Genomic DNA, 20,862 nt, shown 5'->3' with positions numbered 1-20,862 from the left:
TTATATGCAACTCTGCATCTGACTTGTCAAAGTATGCGGCAGCGAGCGTTCTTGCAGATACCGAGCTTTCCACAATGCCGCAAACGCTGGTGGCCATATACGCAGCTTTTGTTTTATATAAGTTCAGGTTATTTTTGAACGCAGTTTCTCAGAAAAAATGTGCTAGTTAGATTTCTGTAAATACAGTGACGCAGAGACTTTTGTTTTTGTACTTCAGTTCAATACCGTTCTACAATGTTGGGCAATGCACATACATACTGCTTGCTTTCAGCCTCAAAGTCTATAAACAAAGCCGGCATTGCAACAGAAGCAGGCTTTAAAACAACACAAGTGTCAACAGGTGACAAAAAACACTCTGATGTGAGGAGGAAAACCATCAGCATTTTCACCAATTCCCAGTTTCTGACAAAGCAAGAGAACCACGCCAGAAATGCCGTCAATTACATGAAATATATGGGAAACTATAAAAAATTTCCCATCATGGCTTGCAACGACAGAACAGTCACTTTTCTTTGCTTTTCTATACTGCTGGCTGTGTATAATTGTGCCTTCAAAGCTCATTCTGGAATATTCCTCAATTACAGCAGATGTTGTGTCCAAGAAATTTTGCACAGATTGCAGTTCCCGCTCGGACGACATAGCTGTAACTGGTGCTCCAAATAAGCATACATTATCAATTCGAGTCACTTTCTTAATAGGAACATTGCCAAGCAGTCCTTCGCAAAACCTCACCACATCATGCGGAAGAGAAAGCAAATGCAGCGCAAGCTCCAGCTCTCCTTCCAGAGTGACTCTCTCCAGTATTTGTGTCGGAGCTCCTTTTGCTGCCTTTACCATCTTTGTCAGCTTCCCATTCCCTGTTTCGAAGGGAAACGCCGAGTTTGTCCAAAGGGGACCCAGATGCTCCACGCTTGACGTCAGATGGCGAAGCTGGTGGACATTAAAAGTCATGAAGCGAGTCCCATAGAGGTTTGCAGCTCTGCACACAAATGATTCAAGCAGGTGACCTAGAAAAAATAATTGTTTCATGTAAGAGTATTGTTGAAAGAAAGCTTTGAGTAAGCTTGTCAATGCACATGTAAATTATCACATCTCCAATACTTTCATCCGCTTAACGTGTGTCTCTAACAAGGTTTAAATTAGAGCATCCCCATGTATCAAGAGTAAAACTTTACATAATGGGGGACACAGAATAAATACACTCTGACATAGCTTGAGCATCTATTATGGTGTCTGGGGATGTATCTACAATAGTCACATGATAACTGCAGTCCAATACTCAGCTTCAGAAAACATCCACCCCTGTTGGCCGCTTCACTATCGTCCTTTCTCTGTCCCTTTTCATGAAATGTATTTCACGCCACAATCAAGCATACCTATGAAATGTGCACAGATTGAGTGTTTTATCTTCCTGCATCGCATTTTGTTTTAGCATTCACAGCAAAAAAAAAACAGTTACTTTTCCTTTTCTGTATGTCTTGTAGAATCCCTCAGTTATATTTAGCGCCTAATGTCTCTACATGTGTCATTATTATTGCTTTTTAATTGGTAACTGCGATGACCATCACAAATGCCATATTTTATTGTAATCAGCATTTTGTTTACATTATCCTTCAGGTGGCAAAGCTGATTTGATTTCCAGGATGTCAAAGCAGCACAAGCCTGTTCCTATGGACGTGTTTGAACAATCAAGTGAGAGATATTGCCACAAGCAGAAGCCAGCCCTCAAGGTAATAATAATGATAATAATGCTTTAACAATTGCAAAGTTTGCCGAAACAAATATCATGCAACTTCATTTTCCTCTTGCCATTTACATTATTACTAGGATGTACCAACAAAGGAAAAGCGGCACCGACTAGAAAGTACTAAAAAATCAAGAATGCAGAAGATCCTTCAGAAAAAATCTGCTGCTGGAGATACGGACTCCAGCAGTGAAGACGAGTTGGTGCCCCGGAAGATGCTGAAGAAAGCGGAAAATGAAATTGCAGGGCTCAAAAATAAATTAAGAATATCCGAGCAGCAGCGGATTGAAGAGCGGCAGCAAAACCAGAAACTCCACAGCTTACTCGAGGAGAGGATGAGTGAGCAATAATTTATTTTTAAATGACTGTGTCACTTTGTTTAGAAATTTGTTTTTGCAGTATTCTGTGTCGCCTCACAAGTGTGCTGTCAGTCCTGTGCATGAATGGCGTAGTAAAATGCCTCAGCATGCAAGCTAAGGTTTTAGATTAATGCTAGTCAGTGGAATTGATTGTGCTATGTGTGGACATTTATGTGACAATTATGATTGTGTTTATGTAAATGTGCACCATGCAGATTCCATGGAGGCCTCCATAATTGAGGCACTAAGAAAAGAAGTTCGTGCGGCAAGGCTGCCTTCACAGGTATGTAATGTGGCATGTTGATATTTTATGGGGAGCAAAATTTCATGATATTGAAATGTCAAATCAAGTCAGGCACTGTTTCCCATGGACAGATTTATAAATTTGGTTACTTGATGATCTAGATTAACCTTTTGCTGCCGCAATCACACTTCTATCATGACATTTCTTTGGCAGCTGACATGATTTGCACCCATAGTACTTGATATAGAATTTCTCATCTAAGCAGCAGCAAAATAATATTTGTCGATCTGAGTACACGAGTCTAGCTGCATCCTAATAAACAACTAATAAATGACACTTCTGTATTGCTCATGCACTGATCTCACATTTTGCAAAACTTTAGCCTGTTTACCTTTAACCATGGAGGAAGGAAAAAGATAGGTGGGAGCGTACCGCAACTCGATTGAAGCCAACCTGGTGACCCAACCTGTGGTCGCATGCCTAAGTTTGCGGCTGGTTTTAGTGTTCCCACTCTGCAGGCAGAGCCACGGCAAGGCAGCTGAACAAGCGTGCACCGAATAAATATTGGCATAGCTACTGGGAACCAAATGTCTTAGCAGGTCTCGACCAAAGAGGTCACATGTTGGGCCACCACTGTGGCTTCATGGAGCGTTCGCTTGCCAAGGCTGGCTGCCTGACGTAATGCTCCCTCCTATGTCTTTCCTTCCTCCATGCATTTAACTGCACAATTATCAATGCATATCTCTAAGCACGTGGTAATCTAATAGCTACAGCAATTAGTCTAAAGCAGCTAAACCTTTTAATTTGCAGTAAAGCTTTGTTGTGTCAAAAACAAAACCCTACAAGCCTTAATGGCCTTACTCTTTTACCAGTGCCTATTGGAGAAAATGTAAATGGACTTCTGATAACTGTACTGTTCAATTGCCCTTTAGGCTTGTGCTGCAAATGTTTGCCACAATGATTTGCAGCAAACAGTGCGGAAAGCTCCCATGAAGCCATGTGAGGTGAGAACTTCATTGGCATTGGTATATTTATTTGTTAGAAATGACTATGCATTATGCATTGCTCATTATTTATGTAGTCAGCTTTAAAACAAATCTAACTTACCACGAAATGCTAGTGTAAACTTGATGGTATTGAGCTTTGGTGTCGTATATTTTATGCTGAATTATAATTTAAGGTAATCAAACCAAGGAATGGGGAGTGTGTGTTACTCAACAGCATTTCTAGTTTGCATATGTACGGCTTTGTTATGCGCTATGCACATTTCGTGCATGTTAGTGCACGTAATACTGTACTTATGGCTATATACTAGTTACTGTGGATAAGCTTTTCTTTGCTTCTTTGCACATTCCTGCTTGTGTACAGTCTAGCTTCTGTATCACTGGTGAGCACTAGGTAGCATTATTGTGCAATGCATGGAATCCTGCTAATATGTCTGCAGTGTAGATTTCTCAGCGACAAGATCATTACAATTGTTTTCCGAAATGAAAATGTATTTTGCAGTGCAAGAAATAATGTGTAAACTTTCATTAAGGGTTATGTTTCAATGCAGTAGCAGTATAATTAGCAGAGTGGCAAATTGAGTGAATTGGCATTCGTTGTCAAATAAACATAACAGCACTAACAACAAGGGAGAAAAAATATACGACACAGGAAAGTGCCTGTAGCACTAGCTGTTACTTCCGTTTCAAATTTAGCTAAAGTTATACCCACCACTGTGGTTCAGCCACTGCGACGTCCTACCACAGAGCACAAAGTAAAAAGAAATAATTATCAGTGTTGTGAGCCACAATCCAATGAAGCCAGAATTCAAAGCAGCTCATGCATCGATTTATGTGTACATTGACGAACCTGAGGTTTTAAAAAAGTATCTGGAGCCCTTTACATGGCTTTTCTCATAATCTATGGGATTCACGTCCAAAGGCCAGGTTATTATATCTCCTTTGCATTAAACAGCCATAGGCAGAAAAAGCAGATACTAGCTCATACTTGCTCGCCTATATATTTGGAGGCTATGCACTCACTCGCAGTCATTGGCACTTGCACTCATGAAAGAAAGAAAATCTATTCCCGCATAGTGCAATACAAAATGGTATACAGTATCATGTGGCATTTGCAGTTGCTTGCATTGACGCTTAATGGTACCCAGTCATGATAATTCTTGTATCCACAACCATTCACTCACATTACATTCACTCGCACTTGTGGACAGCCACCTATTATACTCGCATTCACTGAAACTCGCTGCCACCAAATTTCATTCATAGTCGTGTTTATCATCACTCGCTGTTATTCATACGTCCCCTCAAGCTTGTTAACACTCCCATTCATACACACATCCTTGCACCTATCGTTACTCACTAGCACCCTCCTATGCCTGTGAAATGAGCGTGGAGCAAGTACGAGTTGGTATACTTGTGAACATTTTGACCTATACAAATGAAAAAGCTGGTGTTTTTCTTCCAGCGCAGCAATATGCAATAGTATAATAATTCACAACAAGTTTCTGGGGCTTTACTAGTTCTCAACAGTAGTGATAGCATGTAGTGCTCTGCAGTGTTGCATAGTTGTCACACATGAGGCAACACATGGGCCGTAGTATTTCCGCCAGTAAGATAACCTTATGCATTCAGCTGAAGAGCACCATGTAGTGTGACACAAATTTTTACGTGGTTTAAAGCTTCAAATATTGGGTAAGCTTGCTTTGAATTTAGACTGAAGAATGCACACACTTCAGGTTGTCCCCATGCAGCAACCAAATGAACAATCAGTGTTTGATGTTTCTCTTTCCTGTTGTGCTGCATCATTCCTACATTCTGCTCCCAAGCAATCGTTTTTTCTAGGCCAGACATATGTTCAAGTAATAGCTGACAAGCATGCTTCTTGCTTCTCGGTCCAGATCTATGTGTTTTGAGCCATTGGCAAGGAAGGTGGCAGGTTAGGCCCTGTTTAATTTCAGAAAAGGGCTCAAAAAGAACTTTGCCATTGCTCTTAGACACTTTGCATAGCTTCTTTATAGTTCATGTGCTAATGCTGATAAGTCTGTGGCCTACACATTTAAAGAATTGATGTGTGGTGGTAATTTCAATGTGGTTGATTCTTGGATTTCAGGATAATTTCATTCAGGAAAACTCCCGAATGGCAATTGATCAGCAACAAGAGTCTACCACGCTGTATGAGGTATGTATACACAATACATGAAAGCCCAGCTAGTGTGTTTTGCATGGGGCTGTGAAAAATTAAGATCTGGAAATCTGAACAGCCAGAACGAAGACAGATTTGTACGCATTTAGTTTGTACTTTGCAAGCCTAATGTAGCAGCCACGGGACTATAAATGATATTGTTGCTTTCGCCACTTTATCTAAGAGAGCGGATGCTGAAGTGAGTGGGCGAAAGCACTGTCTTGTTAATGTTTAGCAGAATAAGATGACCTAGTGAACATTGTCTTTAGCTGTTTTGGATTGCGAGCACTTTTTTCTTGAAGCTAAGCTTTTTTCCTATATTTTTCTATCTCCCCTTTTCCTAAGCCTGTGTTTGGCATGGTTGCTGCTGCTGTGGTATCTTTGTAGGTATGATTGTCGATATGCATACGAAGGTTTATGTGCAAAGATTGCAGGCTCCAGCGCTTGGGCTGACATAGCTCTGTACGCTCTCAGACTCACTAATGCCAGTTAGCATGCTATATTCTGGATAAAAAGAAAGTTGCTATTTAACATGTGGGTATAATGATGACTTGAAGGTATTTTTAAATCACACTGACCTCTTAATGGAATAACATGTTATATCCAGTGGCGTGCACCTTGGGTTTAGGCATTCGGCATGTGCCACTGTGACCCAAGGGTGTACAGAATTATTAAATTTAGCTAGATGTGTGCCATACAAACATCATGATGTTGCTTTTGTCATTGTTGCATCGCTGCATGCAGTAGACATCTGACAATGTGTATCTGCATCTGCTTTGTTTGGCATTTGCAATATGGCATAACCTGTGAGCAGTGTAGTGCATAAAGAAAAAGAAATTGCATGAGACACTTGCGCACATATGTTTATGGTGAACAAACATAAACATTGCATAATTAAAATTACAGGTCCCACAGGGTGAAAGTAAACACTATTATATGCACCTTTACTTTTATAGCACTTCATTAAGCATGTCACTAAGACTTTGCTTCACGTTGACTCCAGTGTGTCTTGGATCTGCATAATTATTTTTTGGTGTTCTGCATGGGCTGCCACACTGTATTGCTCAGTTGTATTTGTTCTCTAACCTGCATCCATTGTACACCCTTGAGGTACTCGTTGCTATGATGTGCTATCAACTTGCTATTTGTGTTCAGGATTTGGATCTCGGCACTGCCCCAATGGATGGGGCACTGCCAGCTCATTGCGAGTCGGCAAAGCCCAGCTGCGTCCTTGGGCCTCGAGAAGAGGTGGCAGGCAGCCAGGTAGCCAACCATGTGCCTTCCACCCATGTGAGTGTATAGATTTATCCTGATAATTTGCACCTGCTAAGCCGCTATGCTTGCTAGACAAAGCCTAACGAAGTGTTTATTTCCTCTTGTTAAACATTGTGTCATACTGAAGAACTAATATTGCCATGAATGCACTTGCAGTTGGTCTGCTTGAATTTTCGAATCGTACTTTGTATACTAGTTTGTGCCAACTCATTATGAGAATCGTGCTATGCGGATAGAGCTGTCTGCCTCCTGCTCGGAAGGCACAGTACGCACCTCTTTGGCCTCTGCTTCACGTAGACTGCAACCCCAGACTGACCCACCCGGGAGAAATCGGTAGTTGCCCTTTCCTATCCTCCTCTCTAATCTTCGTCTTTCTCTTGCTTTCGATCTTCCCTGTTTCCTCTTGGCTTCCTTTTACTTCCACTTTTTCCAGACAGCAAGGGTTAACTTTGTGTGGGATAGCCAACCTTGGTTATAACAAATTTGGTTATAGTAGTGTCGTACAGCTGGCGCCTGCAGGACGTGTTTTTTCACGGTCTTGCAGCATCCCCTTGTTGGGCTCCATATGGAGGTGGGTGGTTGGCGGTGCTGCCGAATTTCTGCATATATTTATGGCATGTTCTTTTCCCCCACTTGCTGATCGCCCTCATAAACGAGGGCGCACCGAAGAAGTATTTAGCTTCTATGGCCAACATAGTGAAAACTTTCCCAAATTCCATGTCATACATTCCGAGAAAACCGCAATGTCAGTGAGAATGATCTCCTTTTCTGGTGTCGAAATCAATAACCGATGTTCTTGGTCAAGGCTATAAACTTTCCAAACTTCCAAGTGGAGATCTCCTTTTAGAACTCCGAGATAAAAATCAATATGAAAGGCTGCCGAATCTTGTCTTTTGGTGACGTTCCAGTGAATGTGACGCCGCATCGCACCATGATAGTGACCTGATTGATCTGACAGAGGCTGAACTACTTGAAGGCTGGGGTGACCAGAATGTGATCAGTGTAAAAAGAATCAAGATGAGGTGCGATGGTAAAGAAATACAGACTAAGCATCTTATTCTTACATTTGGCTCAGGTGTTCTGCCTGAAACAATCGAGGCAGGCTATGTGAAGATCAGGGTCAGGCCATATTTACCAAATTTCCTCCGATGCTTTAAATGTCAAAGGTTCGGCCACAGTTCCCAGAACTGCTATGGCTGAATAACCTGTGCCAAATGGCAGCGACCATGAACATCCGTCCGAGTCATGCGCGAACACTGCACACTGAATTGTGAAGGGGAGCACCCTGCGTACTCACGGTCCTGCCCGTCTTGGAAAAAAGGAAAAGAGATAATGGCAATCAAAATCAAAGAGCATATTTCGTTTAAAGAGGCACGCAGGCATGTATCCCTCTTGCCAAAGTGGCGCGTCGAGGCAGTGCCACATCTGCCTCCAGCGGCTGTCTGGCCCATACACAGTGAGCCGGCAGTGCCGTCACCTGCCCCCTGGGCGATTGCAGCTGGCGCTGTTCCACCGTCCGAGATGAAGGGGCCATCGACCTCTGGGCTGGTGGCCTCAAAGGCCTCATCACTTGAGAAGAGGCTTTCTCGACAAACAAATCGCTCTCAAGAGCCGGTGTCCAGCGCCTCGCAGGAGGCGATGGACACAACACTTAGTCAAACGGCACCACCAGCGCCTTAGGAGCGGCGAGAATCTTGACCGTTCCATAACAGAGAAACATCGCATTATGGGACCGGCAAAGGGCCCTGTAACCTAACTTTTCTTGCTAGACACACAGCACTAACCTCGTTCCCATATGGGTACGCAAATATTACAATGGAACGTGAGCGGACTTCTTCACAACCTTGACGATGTTAAAGAACTCCTCCGCAAATTCACTCCAAAGGTGCCGTGTGTACAAGAAACACACCTAAAATTAATGCAGACCAACTTTCTAAGGCAATATGCCACTTTCCGCAAAGACCGTGATGATGCACTCACCTTCTCTGGGCGTGTAGCCGTAATAGTCTATAAGGGCGTTGAATGTCTGCAAATAAATCTCTGAACCCTCCTCGAGGCAATTGCATTACGAGCTGTGCTATTTGGTCACCTAATCACGGTTAGTTTCATGTACGTCTCCCCTTCCTGTCAACTTACTAAAGCAGAGTTTCACAGCTTGATCGATCAACTTCCTCCACCATATATAGTCGTGGTGATCTAAATGCACATAGGCCCATGTGGGGCAACACGTGCGGATGCGTGTGGGCGCCTGATAGAAAATTTTGTTTTCTTCAGGTGCATGCTTATTGAACAAAAAAGAACCAACATACTACATTGTTACACATAAAATATACTCGTCCATAGACTTGAGCATAGTTTCGAGCTCACTATTTCCGTACCTCGAGTGGTCTGTTCTGAAGAACCCCTATGGGAGTGACTACTTCCCAATTACATTAAAGGTAACAAAACCAGATGCATGCTGTCCGCATTTTCCTTGATGGAACCTCGAATCAGCAAACTGGGAACTTTTTCGAGAACTCGCATATTTAGGCGGTGATGACAATTCTGATTTTAACATAGATGATGCTGTGGCATACCTAAATGATTGTGTTATTGATGCTGCAACAAAATGTATTAAACAATTTAACGGACTGGCAAAGAATCGTCGCAACCCATGGTGGAATGACGAATCTAGGAAAGCCCTCAAAAATCAAAACAAAGCTTGGGGATTGTTTCACAATTCTCCAACAGCTGAAAACCTTATTTCATTGTGGCCAGAATATTGTCTCAGGCTTTTGCTATCCTGAGGTTTGACTCTGTGTTAATTGAATGCTACACTAATGAACTTGTTTGGCGTGGGAAAATTTGTGTTTATAGCATTGAAGAACCATTTATAAAAAAAAGAAAACTTTTAATGTATCTCCAGATAGGTTCTGCTTACGTAGTTTGTAGTTTTCTTTTTGCCTGTGGCGATGCTGGCTAGTCTTATAGCACGTGCTTGATGCACAAGCAATGTGGAAATGAGGTATAATCACATTCACTGATTATGCATGCTTATTGTATGCAGTCTTCTGTAGGGTATTCTTTCTAATGTCAGGTTTCATATTTTTTGTGTAAAACAGAAAAACTAGGAAAGGTAGGTTGGCTAACCACATAGGTGTGCTGCTTTTATTTCAGGGGCCAGTCCCAGTACCTGCAGAGCAGGGTGTGGAAGCTCCACTCTTCACACCAGTTGGTGGAAAGGCAAGCTGTGTTTGCTTATCTGAATCAAACTACAGTCGAACCCAACTATATTGAACCCGTTTACATTGAATTATTCTATATATAGAACAATTTCTGGACACGACATAGTTACAATGAGTATATATAGCAAAAATTACGCTTACATCGAACAAAAATAGCAGCGACACCCGATATATAGAACGTCAAGCGGCGCAAAGTGCCCCCGGAAGTTGGGTTTCCCTCGCGGTGGCGGAGAAAATCCGGCTGCGCGGCTCCATCCAACCGCTCTCCCTACCATGACCGCGCCCGACCGCGCTGCCTCAGACGAGCCGTCGGCACCCCCCCTGCAAAAAATGATCCTGGCCCGCGCACAGCGCTTGCTCAGACAGCCAATCAGATGCTCTTGTGCCCTCGTCGTGCAAGATGGCGGAAGTGCGACTTGTCTCGCTGTTTTTGCGTGCGCCTTGTAGGCCTTCTCTCACAGTGTTGCCGTGATGAAGCGAAAGAATTTGCCTTTCGTCGTGAAGCTCGCAATCATAAATCGTGTCGAACGCGGTGAGAAGTCAGATGTCCCTGCAGAGCACAAGATTCCGAGGAGCACTCTCGGCATGATCTTGAAGAATAAGGGGGAGAGATTAGGGTTAAAGCGTCCAAACTCGCTACCCGGTGCCCGTGGCGCCCGACCCGTACGCACGGCCGTGTACGAGTAGTTAATCTGAAATTGCTTCAGCCGTGCCGACTTCCGCGTGCTCGGTGATGACCGTAAATTCTGATGAATGCGATGGAGCCGTTGCCAGTGTTGCCGAAGTTTGGAGCGAATTGTCAGAATTTCCGGAAGCTGTTGACGAATCAACGGTGGATGAGTTTGTGAGCGCAAATGATGTGTCGCGACCACGGGAGAGCCTGAAAACGAAGACTACATTGCCAACATCGTACCGAGCACAAGTGAAAGTGGGCACAATGAGGAAAGCAACGACGGTCCTTGGCCCACACCCTCCGAAGTGATTGGTGCGCTCGCACTAGTCCGGTGCTTCTGCGTGAATGCGGAAAGTTGCGGCCTCAGCTGCTCCGACTCATTAATGTGGAAAAGTGCATGCGTTGCAGGCAGCGAAATTGCCAAAGCAGAAGAAAATGCAGGACTATTTCGTATGAAACTAAGCTAGTTTAATCAATAAAGTGATTTTATAATTGGTATGTGCTTTTATGACATCCAATTATTCAGCAGGCTTATATCGAATTATGCTCTATATCGAACTGATAGGCGTTTTTTTGCGAGTTCGATATAGCCGGGTTCGACTGTAGTTTATGTCATTATAAACGAGAATATGTGCCGAGTACTTTACTCGGTACTAACTGTGGAGCTTAGTGTATGCAGTTGTCAAAGCAGCCAGTACAGCAGTGTTCTGAAAAAATAACAGGTGCTGACGTGCTAGTATTTCAAGTTCATTCGCAGTGCATATAAAGATTGTCATTATTCCACTAAAATTCGTATTTCTGGGAATGTACCACTCCTACAATTGTTTTATTCGTCTATTAAAATGAATGCTCTGCTAGCAGTGGTGCATTGCTGTGTGAGCAGGAAAAGTCGACATCAATCGTCTATGAGCAATGGTTTATGAGAGTACTTATGTACAATAATACCTTGTTAACTGAAAGTAGTAAAATGTGGAAAAAATTTTGAGACAAGTGAATTTTCCAGATAATCAGTCGTGGAAATTGCAGTGAAAAGTTGAGTTCGTTTTAAAAAATTTACTGCTACTGACAAGCTTTTCAACAACAGCTAAACATAAAGGTTTCAAAGAAATAAATAAAAACATGCCAGAGATATCAATCAGCTCCATTTTGTGGCACTGCAGTCTTATTCTGTGCGTGAAAAGTGTGTAGGGCTGGTCTGCTTCGTGGTAGCTCCTGGACCTAGAAAAGCGTCCTCGAGCCGCTTCACACATCGCACGAGCTGATCGTTCCCGACGCTGCATTTAACTTTATTTCACAGCAAGTGAAGCACGTTTCTTGTTTCAGCAGATGTCGGCACCTTTTTAGGTCTTTCATTATCATTGCCTTCACCGCTCCGTCCGTTTGTAGCCATCCCAGCGATTTCGGTGTCAGTAAATTCACCTATCCCCGGTACATCCTGGTTGCATAGCACACACTTGTAAATGCTCATGTCGCTTTCTACTATGCAACACACGTAGCATAGACTTACAGGGAACCCTGCCACAGAAAGCGACGTGAGCATTCACAAGTATGCGCTATATGCAAGCAGGGCATACCGAAACGCATGCTGCACATGTGTTTTTATTCTATGCTGTATAGACTAAAATTCAGTGCCGCGAGTATTGTGTAGAATAAAAGTGAAACGGAAATCGGACCTCTGATGGTAAATCGCATGCATTGCACAAAGTGAACACAACGAACTGTGTCAAGCATGCTATTTTGCCGGGCCTGCCTCTGCGCATGTCTCTCCCATCACATGATGTGCTACATGGTTGCTTGACAAAGTTGTTATGCCACTAGGTTCTGAGTTCACATCCTAGGAAAGTGTCCACTTTGTGGTAGGTGCAGCAGTCTTGCGCGAAGCTTGTTTAACAGTCCTGCGGCAGAGTTCTTGTTCCACTCTTAGTGAAGATTTTGAGGTATTCGCTATTTGGTCCAAAAATAGTTCGATGCCTTGAAAAATTTACACAGCCGATTTTTTTTTAGATATGAGAGTTTGAGTTGACACGGTATTACTGTAGTATGATAAGGCAGCTCAGGAGTTCTTACCATGTTTACTAAGTAGTGTGCCAAGGCCTTGATTCAGGCTAGTTGGTCTCGTACTGGGAGCCTCAATATCGGTTAAAATGCAGGGACAGATAAATGACTACCACATATGGTGCTAACTTCCAACTGCTTATTTTGGAAAGGAAGATGTCCTTTTATGGGCTCTCCACACGTCCACAATGGTGTGACATCCTGTAAATGACAGCACGCAAACATCACTTTTTAATTAAGCAAGTTCTTTATGGGATGGTGACAGGGACGTAGTGCTGACGCACCTGTCTGCTAAGTACCGAGTATGAACAGCTTCTATTACCTCGCATGTCAGCTGTTGTCTGGCTCTGCCCACGATACTGCACTGGTCAAACAAATGTGCAACCACACTTTCTACAATATTGGGCCAGTGACTCACTGCCAAATTTCTTTACACTGTTATTATGCTCCCGTAGCCAATCATTCAGGCATCATCCTGTTTGTCCTACATAAGATCTAAAGCATTGCAGGTGTAAGTGGCAGATGACGCAGTGGTGTTTGGCAACAGCATTCGGGTTAGTCATCCAGCATAGCCTTGCTAGCTTGTTAGGTGCAGAGAATACTAGTTGTACATTCAATCGCTGGCCAATCTTTTTTGAGTTGTGTGATAACTTATGTGTTTAATAAAAAGAAAAGCCTCGCAGTTAAAAAAACAATTTGTCCTGGTCCGGGACTCGAACCCGGGACCACTGCCTTTCCGGGGCAGCCGCTCTACCATCTGAGCTAACCTGGCGGCTAGCAGATGGCAGGGCGAAGTCGAATGGATGACTAACCCAAATGATGATGCCAAACTCCACTGCGAAAAAAGGCGTGAAAATAAGTTTGTTGATTGTGCCTCGTGCATCATCGGGCAATTACACCTACAGTGCTTTAGATTCTCTATGTAGGACAAACAGGATGATGCCTTAATGATTGGCTACGGGAGCATAACAATGTAAAGAAATTTGGCAGTTAGTCAGTAGCGTGCCATTGTAGAAAGTGTGGTTGCACATTTTTTTGACCAGTGCAGTATCGGGGCAGGGCCGGACAGCAGCTCACATGTGGTGTAATAGAAGCTGTTCATATTAAGTACTTAGTAGACAGGTGCGTTTACATTGTGCCCTTGTCACTATACCATAAGGAACTGGCAGCATACGTTCTAGGAGAGAAAAAATAATAGAGTAATGCAGAATGTTGCAGGAAGCTCATTGCATAAAAGATATCTGATAATAGTTTAAGTCCTGCATCTGTTGCGCTACCCAATAAAGAAAAACCCATGCTAACGGTTGTATCCTACATGTGCGTGGAATGTGGTTTGGTGAAAGTACCATGTGTTGAACAGTTGCTTATGCTATTGTGTAACATTTAAGAGCTTTTTTTTTCAATGCCATGAAACCAGTTGAAGACCAGTGCCCTTTCTGTCCTGTCATCCTTTCTGCATTGTAAGACATTTCTTTTTTCCTCCAGAGGATGAGTACTTTTATTCAATTAGTTCAGCACTGCACGTGACATTAGGTATTGCCTAATGACTCGGGCTCTGAGCAAGGTGTGCGACTATTGTGCAATGCAAAAGAGCAAAAGCAGTGCCAGTGTCCAACTGAAATGACACAGCAAGTCAACATTGCCTTGTCATTGGGGGAAATTGTACAGGGATGCCAAAATGTGTCATGCCTTGTTGTGTCTTTATTCTCGCATTTGCTAGCTGCCTTGCACGACACTGCATTGGCCACCTGCCTTCAGAACTGCATAATTGCCCTCTGTAGTCGTGATGATCATGACCACGGTTTCGTTCGCAGCTGTTGTGACAAGTAGTAGTTTCATTGTGACTTGGTGCAATGCATGCAGTCTCACAAACATGGTGGCTATCGAGGATAGTGATTGTACTGTGGCCAGGCTTGCATCCAATCAGCCAGTTACATTGAGATTGTTGTACAATCTGTTACAGCCAGCTCAGTAGTGAAAAAATTATCGGGATGGACATGTGGTAGTGAATAGCATGCCTCCGACAAAGATGCGGCCAAGTCTTGTGCTATGACTGCACTGCAAAGAAAGTACTTCCTCAAGGCCCTTGCCGCTCCGAGCAGTATGATCAGTCGCGAAATGACATCTGCAGCTCCTGCACTGCTTATATGTGAAGTAGAAACAGGATTTGCGGATTGGTTCAGTATAAAAGTGTGTTGGTGTGAACATTTGTTTTTTTCTTTTCATACCCTTAACAATTCAACATTTGGTTAATTCAGAATTTAGTTCCAGTCCTGTGAAATTTGAATGAATGAGGTTTTACTGTATTACCCCCCTTCTTTCACCGCATGTGTAATTTGAGCTCACTGGGGTACTGCAAGAACTGTTTTCAGCCTCAAGGGTAAGATTGCTAGCTCTGGGACAAAGCAGCTCCTTAAGCGTGCAATAAGTTTTACTGTGGTTTTCTACTCTTCCCATCTGCTTCCCTAGACTTTTTCTCAAGTCTAAATAAAAACTAGTATATCCCGTACAAAAGGTGCTTGTCGCTGACTGTGGGATTAAATGTGGTGAATCCTCCGAGGTAGAATTGTTGTCCCTGGGCCATTATCAGTGAAGCTTCATCGACTAGGGCTTCCTACAGTCAGGGCGTAAACTTTGAACCTTTTGCATATATCTTGGTTTTATCCTTGAGTGCCATCACTGTGTTTGGCAACCTACTTTTCCTTAATAACTGTTACCTTTTTTATCAATTATTTCAAGAACAGAGACTTTTTCTGAGAGTACATATGCTCTTTTGTATTTGAGTAATTAATCTCTTGCAATTTTTATCTTTCGTAGGTTCACATTGGAAATGGCTTATTTATCTGTGCCAACAAGTGGACGTGGGTCAATCAAGCAAAGACAGACAGCACATTTGCCAGGGAGGTTGCCCGATGCCTGTGGCAGCCACATGAATTGGTCGGCAGGAGTGTCACGGGCAAAATATGTATGCGCAAACTGAAGGAAGGTGGCGAGGCAAAGCCAGCATTAACACCAGAAAAACTTGGTGCAGTTCGAAGTAAGTAGACCCTTTCCTGCTAGCTCATGTTTTCATAACGATTGCGAAGTATTTTGAAGTTAAAGGAGCAATGCCTATCACATGGTGCTATTTCTGCACGAATATAATGGGCTGTCAGTAAGATGGGGTTGTATTGAGGTGATCTTCTTATATGGGCCGACATAGTTTACATCTACACATCAGGGGCATGCATAGCTGTATGTGCATATTTAGTGATGCGCTCTCGCTAACAAAAACTATCGCTTAGTTTCTATAGTGGTATTATAGGTGCATTAATCTTTCCTATTAATAGTTCTGCACTGGCATCTATGCAGTGTTTTCCATCTGCATATTCCGCGGTGCGGTAGCGAAAAGCTGTGTAATTTGTGTAGTCACTTGCATGAGCTGGTATATACCGTATTTATTCGCGTATAACCCGCACCAAAATGTGAAAAAACGCGTTTAAAAAGTGGGGGTGCGGGTTATCTGCGAATTTTTTCCTTGGGAGGGGGGGGGGGGTCGGCTTCACCGCAATGTGCGGCGGTCTCCCCGTGTAGTCCGCCATCCCCATCGTCATCGACGCTTGTCAAGCCGATGAAGGGCCAACGAAAGGCCAGCATTGTTGAGCCTCGCGTTAGGCGCTGTTTAGTGTACTTACCCCAGTTTGCACTGTTTGCCTGCTTTGTTTTGGCATCATGAGTGCGACTCGACGGCAGTGTTTCACAGCGAAAGAGAAGCTAAAGATTATAGCCGCTGCCGAAGAAATCGGCAACAGAGCTGCTGCAAGACAGCATGACGTCGACGAGTCGTGCATTCGCGACTGGAGGAAGAAAAAAGAGAGTCTCGAAGCAACGAACCGGAACAGGCGAGCGTTTCGGGGTCCGAAGACTGGCGCGTACCCCCACCTCGAGACGCAGCTTGCGAAGTTCATTGAGGAGCAGAGAAGTCGTGGCCACGCTGTTTCGACTGAGATGGCGCAAATGGAAGCACTGAAGTTGGCCCGGGAATTGAACATTCCACGTGAGTTTCGTGCAAGCCGTGGATGGCTTCAGCGCTTCATGCGAAGACATGGATTTTCTATGCGGCGGCGAACAACCATGTGCCAGCGGCTTCCTGAAGCCTACGAGGAAAAGTTGTTGAACTTTCAACGATATGTGATCGCACTTCGGAAGGAGCACAGCTATTTGCTGTCTCAGGTGGGAAATGCTGATCAAACACCTGTGTACTTTGAGATGCCGATGGACACGACCATGGAAAAAAAGGGCTCCAAATCAGTCAGCGTGCTGACCGGCGGAAATGCCAAGCTGCGCTGCACAGTCATGCTATGCGCTTTGGCTGACGGCACGAAACTGCGCCCGTATGTGATTTTCAAACGCAAGACGCTACCTAGCATTCCACTGCCCCCAGGAATCGTTGTGCGTGCGGAAGAAAATTCGTGGATGAACAGTGGCCTAGTCGGTGACTGGCTTCGAGTAATCTGGGAGCGAAGACCAGGTGCCTTGCTGGCACGCCGGTCGATGCTCGTACTAGATTCCTTCAGAGGCCACTGCACTGATGCGGTGAAGGCTCGCCTTGCCGAGACCAGCACCGACCTCGTCATAATACCTGGCGGCATGACGTCCATGCTACAGCCACTCGACGTGTGCCTGAACAAGCCGTTCAAGGCACACGTGAAGCGGCTGTATGCCCAGTGGATGGCCGACGGCATTTACGCCCTCACACCGACGGGACGCGTGCGAAGGCCTGACATTCCATTGCTGTGCCAGTGGATCGTGGATGCGTGGAAAGCGATACCGGCCGATTTGGTGCGCAAAAGCTTTAAAAAATGTGCGATCAGTAATAGTCTGGATGGTTCCGAGGACGACTACGTCTTTGAGAGTGGCGATGAAGCCTCGGATGGCAGTAGTGAGAGCGGCGACGATTAAGAATCGGATAACCAGTGACGTGGTGGCGGTCGTTTGAATAAATGTTCTGAAAACGAAATGATCACTGAGTGTGAGTTTCATCTTTCTAGCGCTCATTTTTTTTTTTTTTCAGGTAGACGTTGCGGGTTATACGCGAGTTTTTTTTTTTTTTTTCCGCCGAGTTCAAAGTTAGGGGTGCGGGTTATACGCAGGGGCGGGTTATACGCGGGTAAATACGGTACTTGATAATTTAATGTAAAATATGTGTGGAAATGTATTAGACTATTTCTGTGGTCTTTTATTGCAATTCTGCAGCCATTTATATTGTTTGTAAAACACGAACATTTCACAGAGATGGGAACAAGACAATGCGAGGACGAGCGCTTGCTTTCAACTGCTGTGGTTAATGTTGAAATATCAATTTACGTTGGTAAAAAACTCATAAGCCTCCGTGTTCTAGTTTTGCGGTTTCTCTGTGAGATGTTCATGCTTTACACTCAATATCGTGCCAGAACTAGCCCAATCAGTTATGCAGTGGAGCCACCTACTGTGCATGTCAGTTTCAATGGCTTGTGGAATGTAACAGGGCATGCTTTGTTTGCATTTTTTGTGCAGAGTCATACGAGCACTTTGTGGCGAAACATCCGAGCGCTGTGGACACAGAGGCAAGGAGGCTCAAGGACCTTAACAAGCACCTGGCCACCATGCTGCGTGATGCGAAATAAAGATGGTTTGTGCTGCGTGCCCTAAAAAGTGTCCTCTTTGTCTCAGAGCTGGCTCATTGCCCGACTCACGTGCGATTGAAATTCACTCGCTGCAATGTTGGCAGACGATGTTACTGTGTGCAACTTCATCAGAAATATTGCATGAACAAAAGAACTCGTTCAACCCAAATGAGAACACTTGTACAATGTAGCTAAATAAGAATAGCGTCTTTTGCATAGCTGAACGAGAACATTTTCATGTAGCATACACAAACGAGAACGATATCGTTGAGCGTAGCCATGCGAGAACTATATCGTCAAGCATAGCTATGCCTCGTTTAACATACCCACACGAGAACGATCTCGCTTACTGTAGCCATACGAGAATCTCGTTCAGTGACGATGTCCACTCGTACACATGTGACATACGATGTCGTTGAGTCTACGAAGCAATAATAGCGTAGAGAAGTTCTCGTTCAATTATCATACATATTTTTTCAATAGGGTATATGACATCGTGCAATCACATCCCGCACAATTTCAAAGGTTGATGAGCTCATGAGACAAGAATGGAGGCCAAGCATCGACGAACTGGCAGAGCGTGTGAAAATCAGTCACGGCTCGGTTCACGCCATAATTCATGAGCACCTCGGTTATCGGCTCTTGTGTGCGCAATTGATGCCCAAGATTTTGATCCACTGCCAGAAGACTGAGAAGTTTGGTGCTGCTTTGACTAATGTAATCCGGTATCACAATGAGGATGATGATTTCTTGTTTGCTATTGTGATCGGGGACGAACCATGGTGCCACTACTACGAGTCTGAAACACGACTGCAAAGCTTACAGGGCAAACATTCAAATTTACCATGGCCAAAGAACGCAAAGGCCGTCATTTTCGACCGAAAAGTGTTGTTGACTATTTTTCCATCGTCAGGGGCCATTACTGATATAATTTGCTCAATCTTGAGGGACTATCAATTGTTTCCGATATTGTGAAACGCCGGAACCACTGCGTGTCGCAATCGAGAACAAACTATGTGAACAATGGACGAATTGGGTCATCTTGTTCCACGACAATACCCGTCCCCACGTTGCTGATGTGGTTAATACAACAGTGGCAAAGTTCAAGTGGGAAATCCTGCAACATCTGTCATACAGCTCAGACCTTTCCCATTGCGACTTCCACATTTTAGGGCAACCGAAAAACAGCTCAACGAAACTAGATTCGTGCTGGACGATGACGTGAAAGAGTCAGTTACAGACTTTTTGAAGCAGCAACCTAAGGAGTTTCATGAGACGGGAATCGCGCGACTCGTTAGTCAATGGGACAAATGTCTAAATGCTCATGGAGACTACCTTTAAATAAAGTACCCCGTTTGTCATATGTTCGCATTGGCTCACATTCATTTGACTCGCCCTCGTATAGCTTGCAGAACTCCTGCTTTTTATACGTGCTCTCTGTTGCAACTATAATTTCGGTGCAATTACGATTCATGACCGGTGACAGCTGCTCCTGCGTAATACATTGGAACAAATAACAGCGCCGTGGAGATTTTTCACTGGCCATTGCATATGTACAAGAATGCAAACAAGGTTCATTAACATCTTTGTCCTCAACTTGTTCATTTCATGCCCTTTTCATTTTTCGTATCAGCGGCATGCGCTGCTTTCCTGGTTTCGAACTGATATAGTTCTAAAGTTCGTGTGATGTTTTCTTATTAAATTGACAAAAACATGGAAGCATTGATATCAGTTAGTTTGGGCATAAGTTTTGGCACATACGAAAATATTCTTTTATGAAAAAATACACATTTTACTTGTTTGGACAGTGCGTAGCGTTCAAGAATTCGTTTACACCATTTTTGACAATGGTAATGCAGTTATTATTCATGTATTTGATCCCTCGACAAATTGTTTAAGAGGAAGCTTTAGCTGGGGGCCCAATCCGACGCGGCCTATTCAAAATACATGTAAAATGCACAAACGTTTTTCTGAGATAATCCTGCTAATCGCTTTTAATGAAGTTTGTTGCATTTGAGAGAGAAGGTAAATTATAGTGTCTGTTGGAAACGAAATTTCGATTTACGGCCTGAATTTTGTATAAAATATTTGGAAAAATTTGAAATTTCGAAAAAAATAGAAGCACGACGTTTACAAAATAATAGCTATGTACCAAGAACAGATATCTCGGTTCTATAAACGGTAACTATTAGGAAAGTCAATGCGGACAAATTTCGTGTGTCAATTTGTATCTTGCGTGAATTGGTTACGTTGCGTACAAGGGGTCTTCAAAAGTCGTATTTCCATAGTACTAATTTCCTTTAGATTCATGTTTAACATATCTATTTTGTCCGCTGTAGATGTACTATTAGATGCAATTCACAGAATTGTGCTATCATTTTTCATTGTTGAATTACTGAGTTTTAAACTTGATAGTTCCGTTTTCTGAAAATCTTTAATAAAGAATTGAACGCCTAA

At 43.6% G+C, this 20,862-nt stretch overlaps 1 protein-coding gene and 1 non-coding gene across 2 annotated transcripts in view; one reads left to right on the top strand and one right to left on the bottom strand.

The window, feature by feature from the left end:
- The window catches only part of LOC142590471 (uncharacterized), a 216,368-nt gene extending 197,945 nt beyond the window's left edge, over positions 1 to 18,423 (top strand). Inside the window, exons 5-13 of the mRNA XM_075702616.1 lie at positions 1,618 to 1,730; positions 1,828 to 2,083; positions 2,319 to 2,386; positions 3,280 to 3,351; positions 5,462 to 5,530; positions 6,689 to 6,823; positions 9,965 to 10,030; positions 15,578 to 15,797; positions 18,296 to 18,423. Coding sequence (XP_075558731.1) covers positions 1,618 to 1,730; positions 1,828 to 2,083; positions 2,319 to 2,386; positions 3,280 to 3,351; positions 5,462 to 5,530; positions 6,689 to 6,823; positions 9,965 to 10,030; positions 15,578 to 15,797; positions 18,296 to 18,405 — 1,109 coding nt within the window. The 3' untranslated portion in view covers positions 18,406 to 18,423. The remainder of the gene's footprint in view (positions 1 to 1,617; positions 1,731 to 1,827; positions 2,084 to 2,318; positions 2,387 to 3,279; positions 3,352 to 5,461; positions 5,531 to 6,688; positions 6,824 to 9,964; positions 10,031 to 15,577; positions 15,798 to 18,295) is intronic.
- On the bottom strand, positions 13,458 to 13,532 carry TRNAS-GGA (transfer RNA serine (anticodon GGA)). Its single transcript has one exon. It is a non-coding gene; the product is annotated as a tRNA-Ser (tRNA).
- Positions 18,424 to 20,862: the final 2,439 nt, after the last annotated feature.

Source organism: Dermacentor variabilis, chromosome 8 (genome assembly GCF_050947875.1).
Source record: "Dermacentor variabilis isolate Ectoservices chromosome 8, ASM5094787v1, whole genome shotgun sequence".
In the NCBI taxonomy this organism is placed as follows: Eukaryota; Metazoa; Arthropoda; class Arachnida; order Ixodida; family Ixodidae; genus Dermacentor; species Dermacentor variabilis.
Note: the sequence above shows the minus strand (reverse complement) of the source record. Positions and strands in the feature narration are given on the sequence as shown.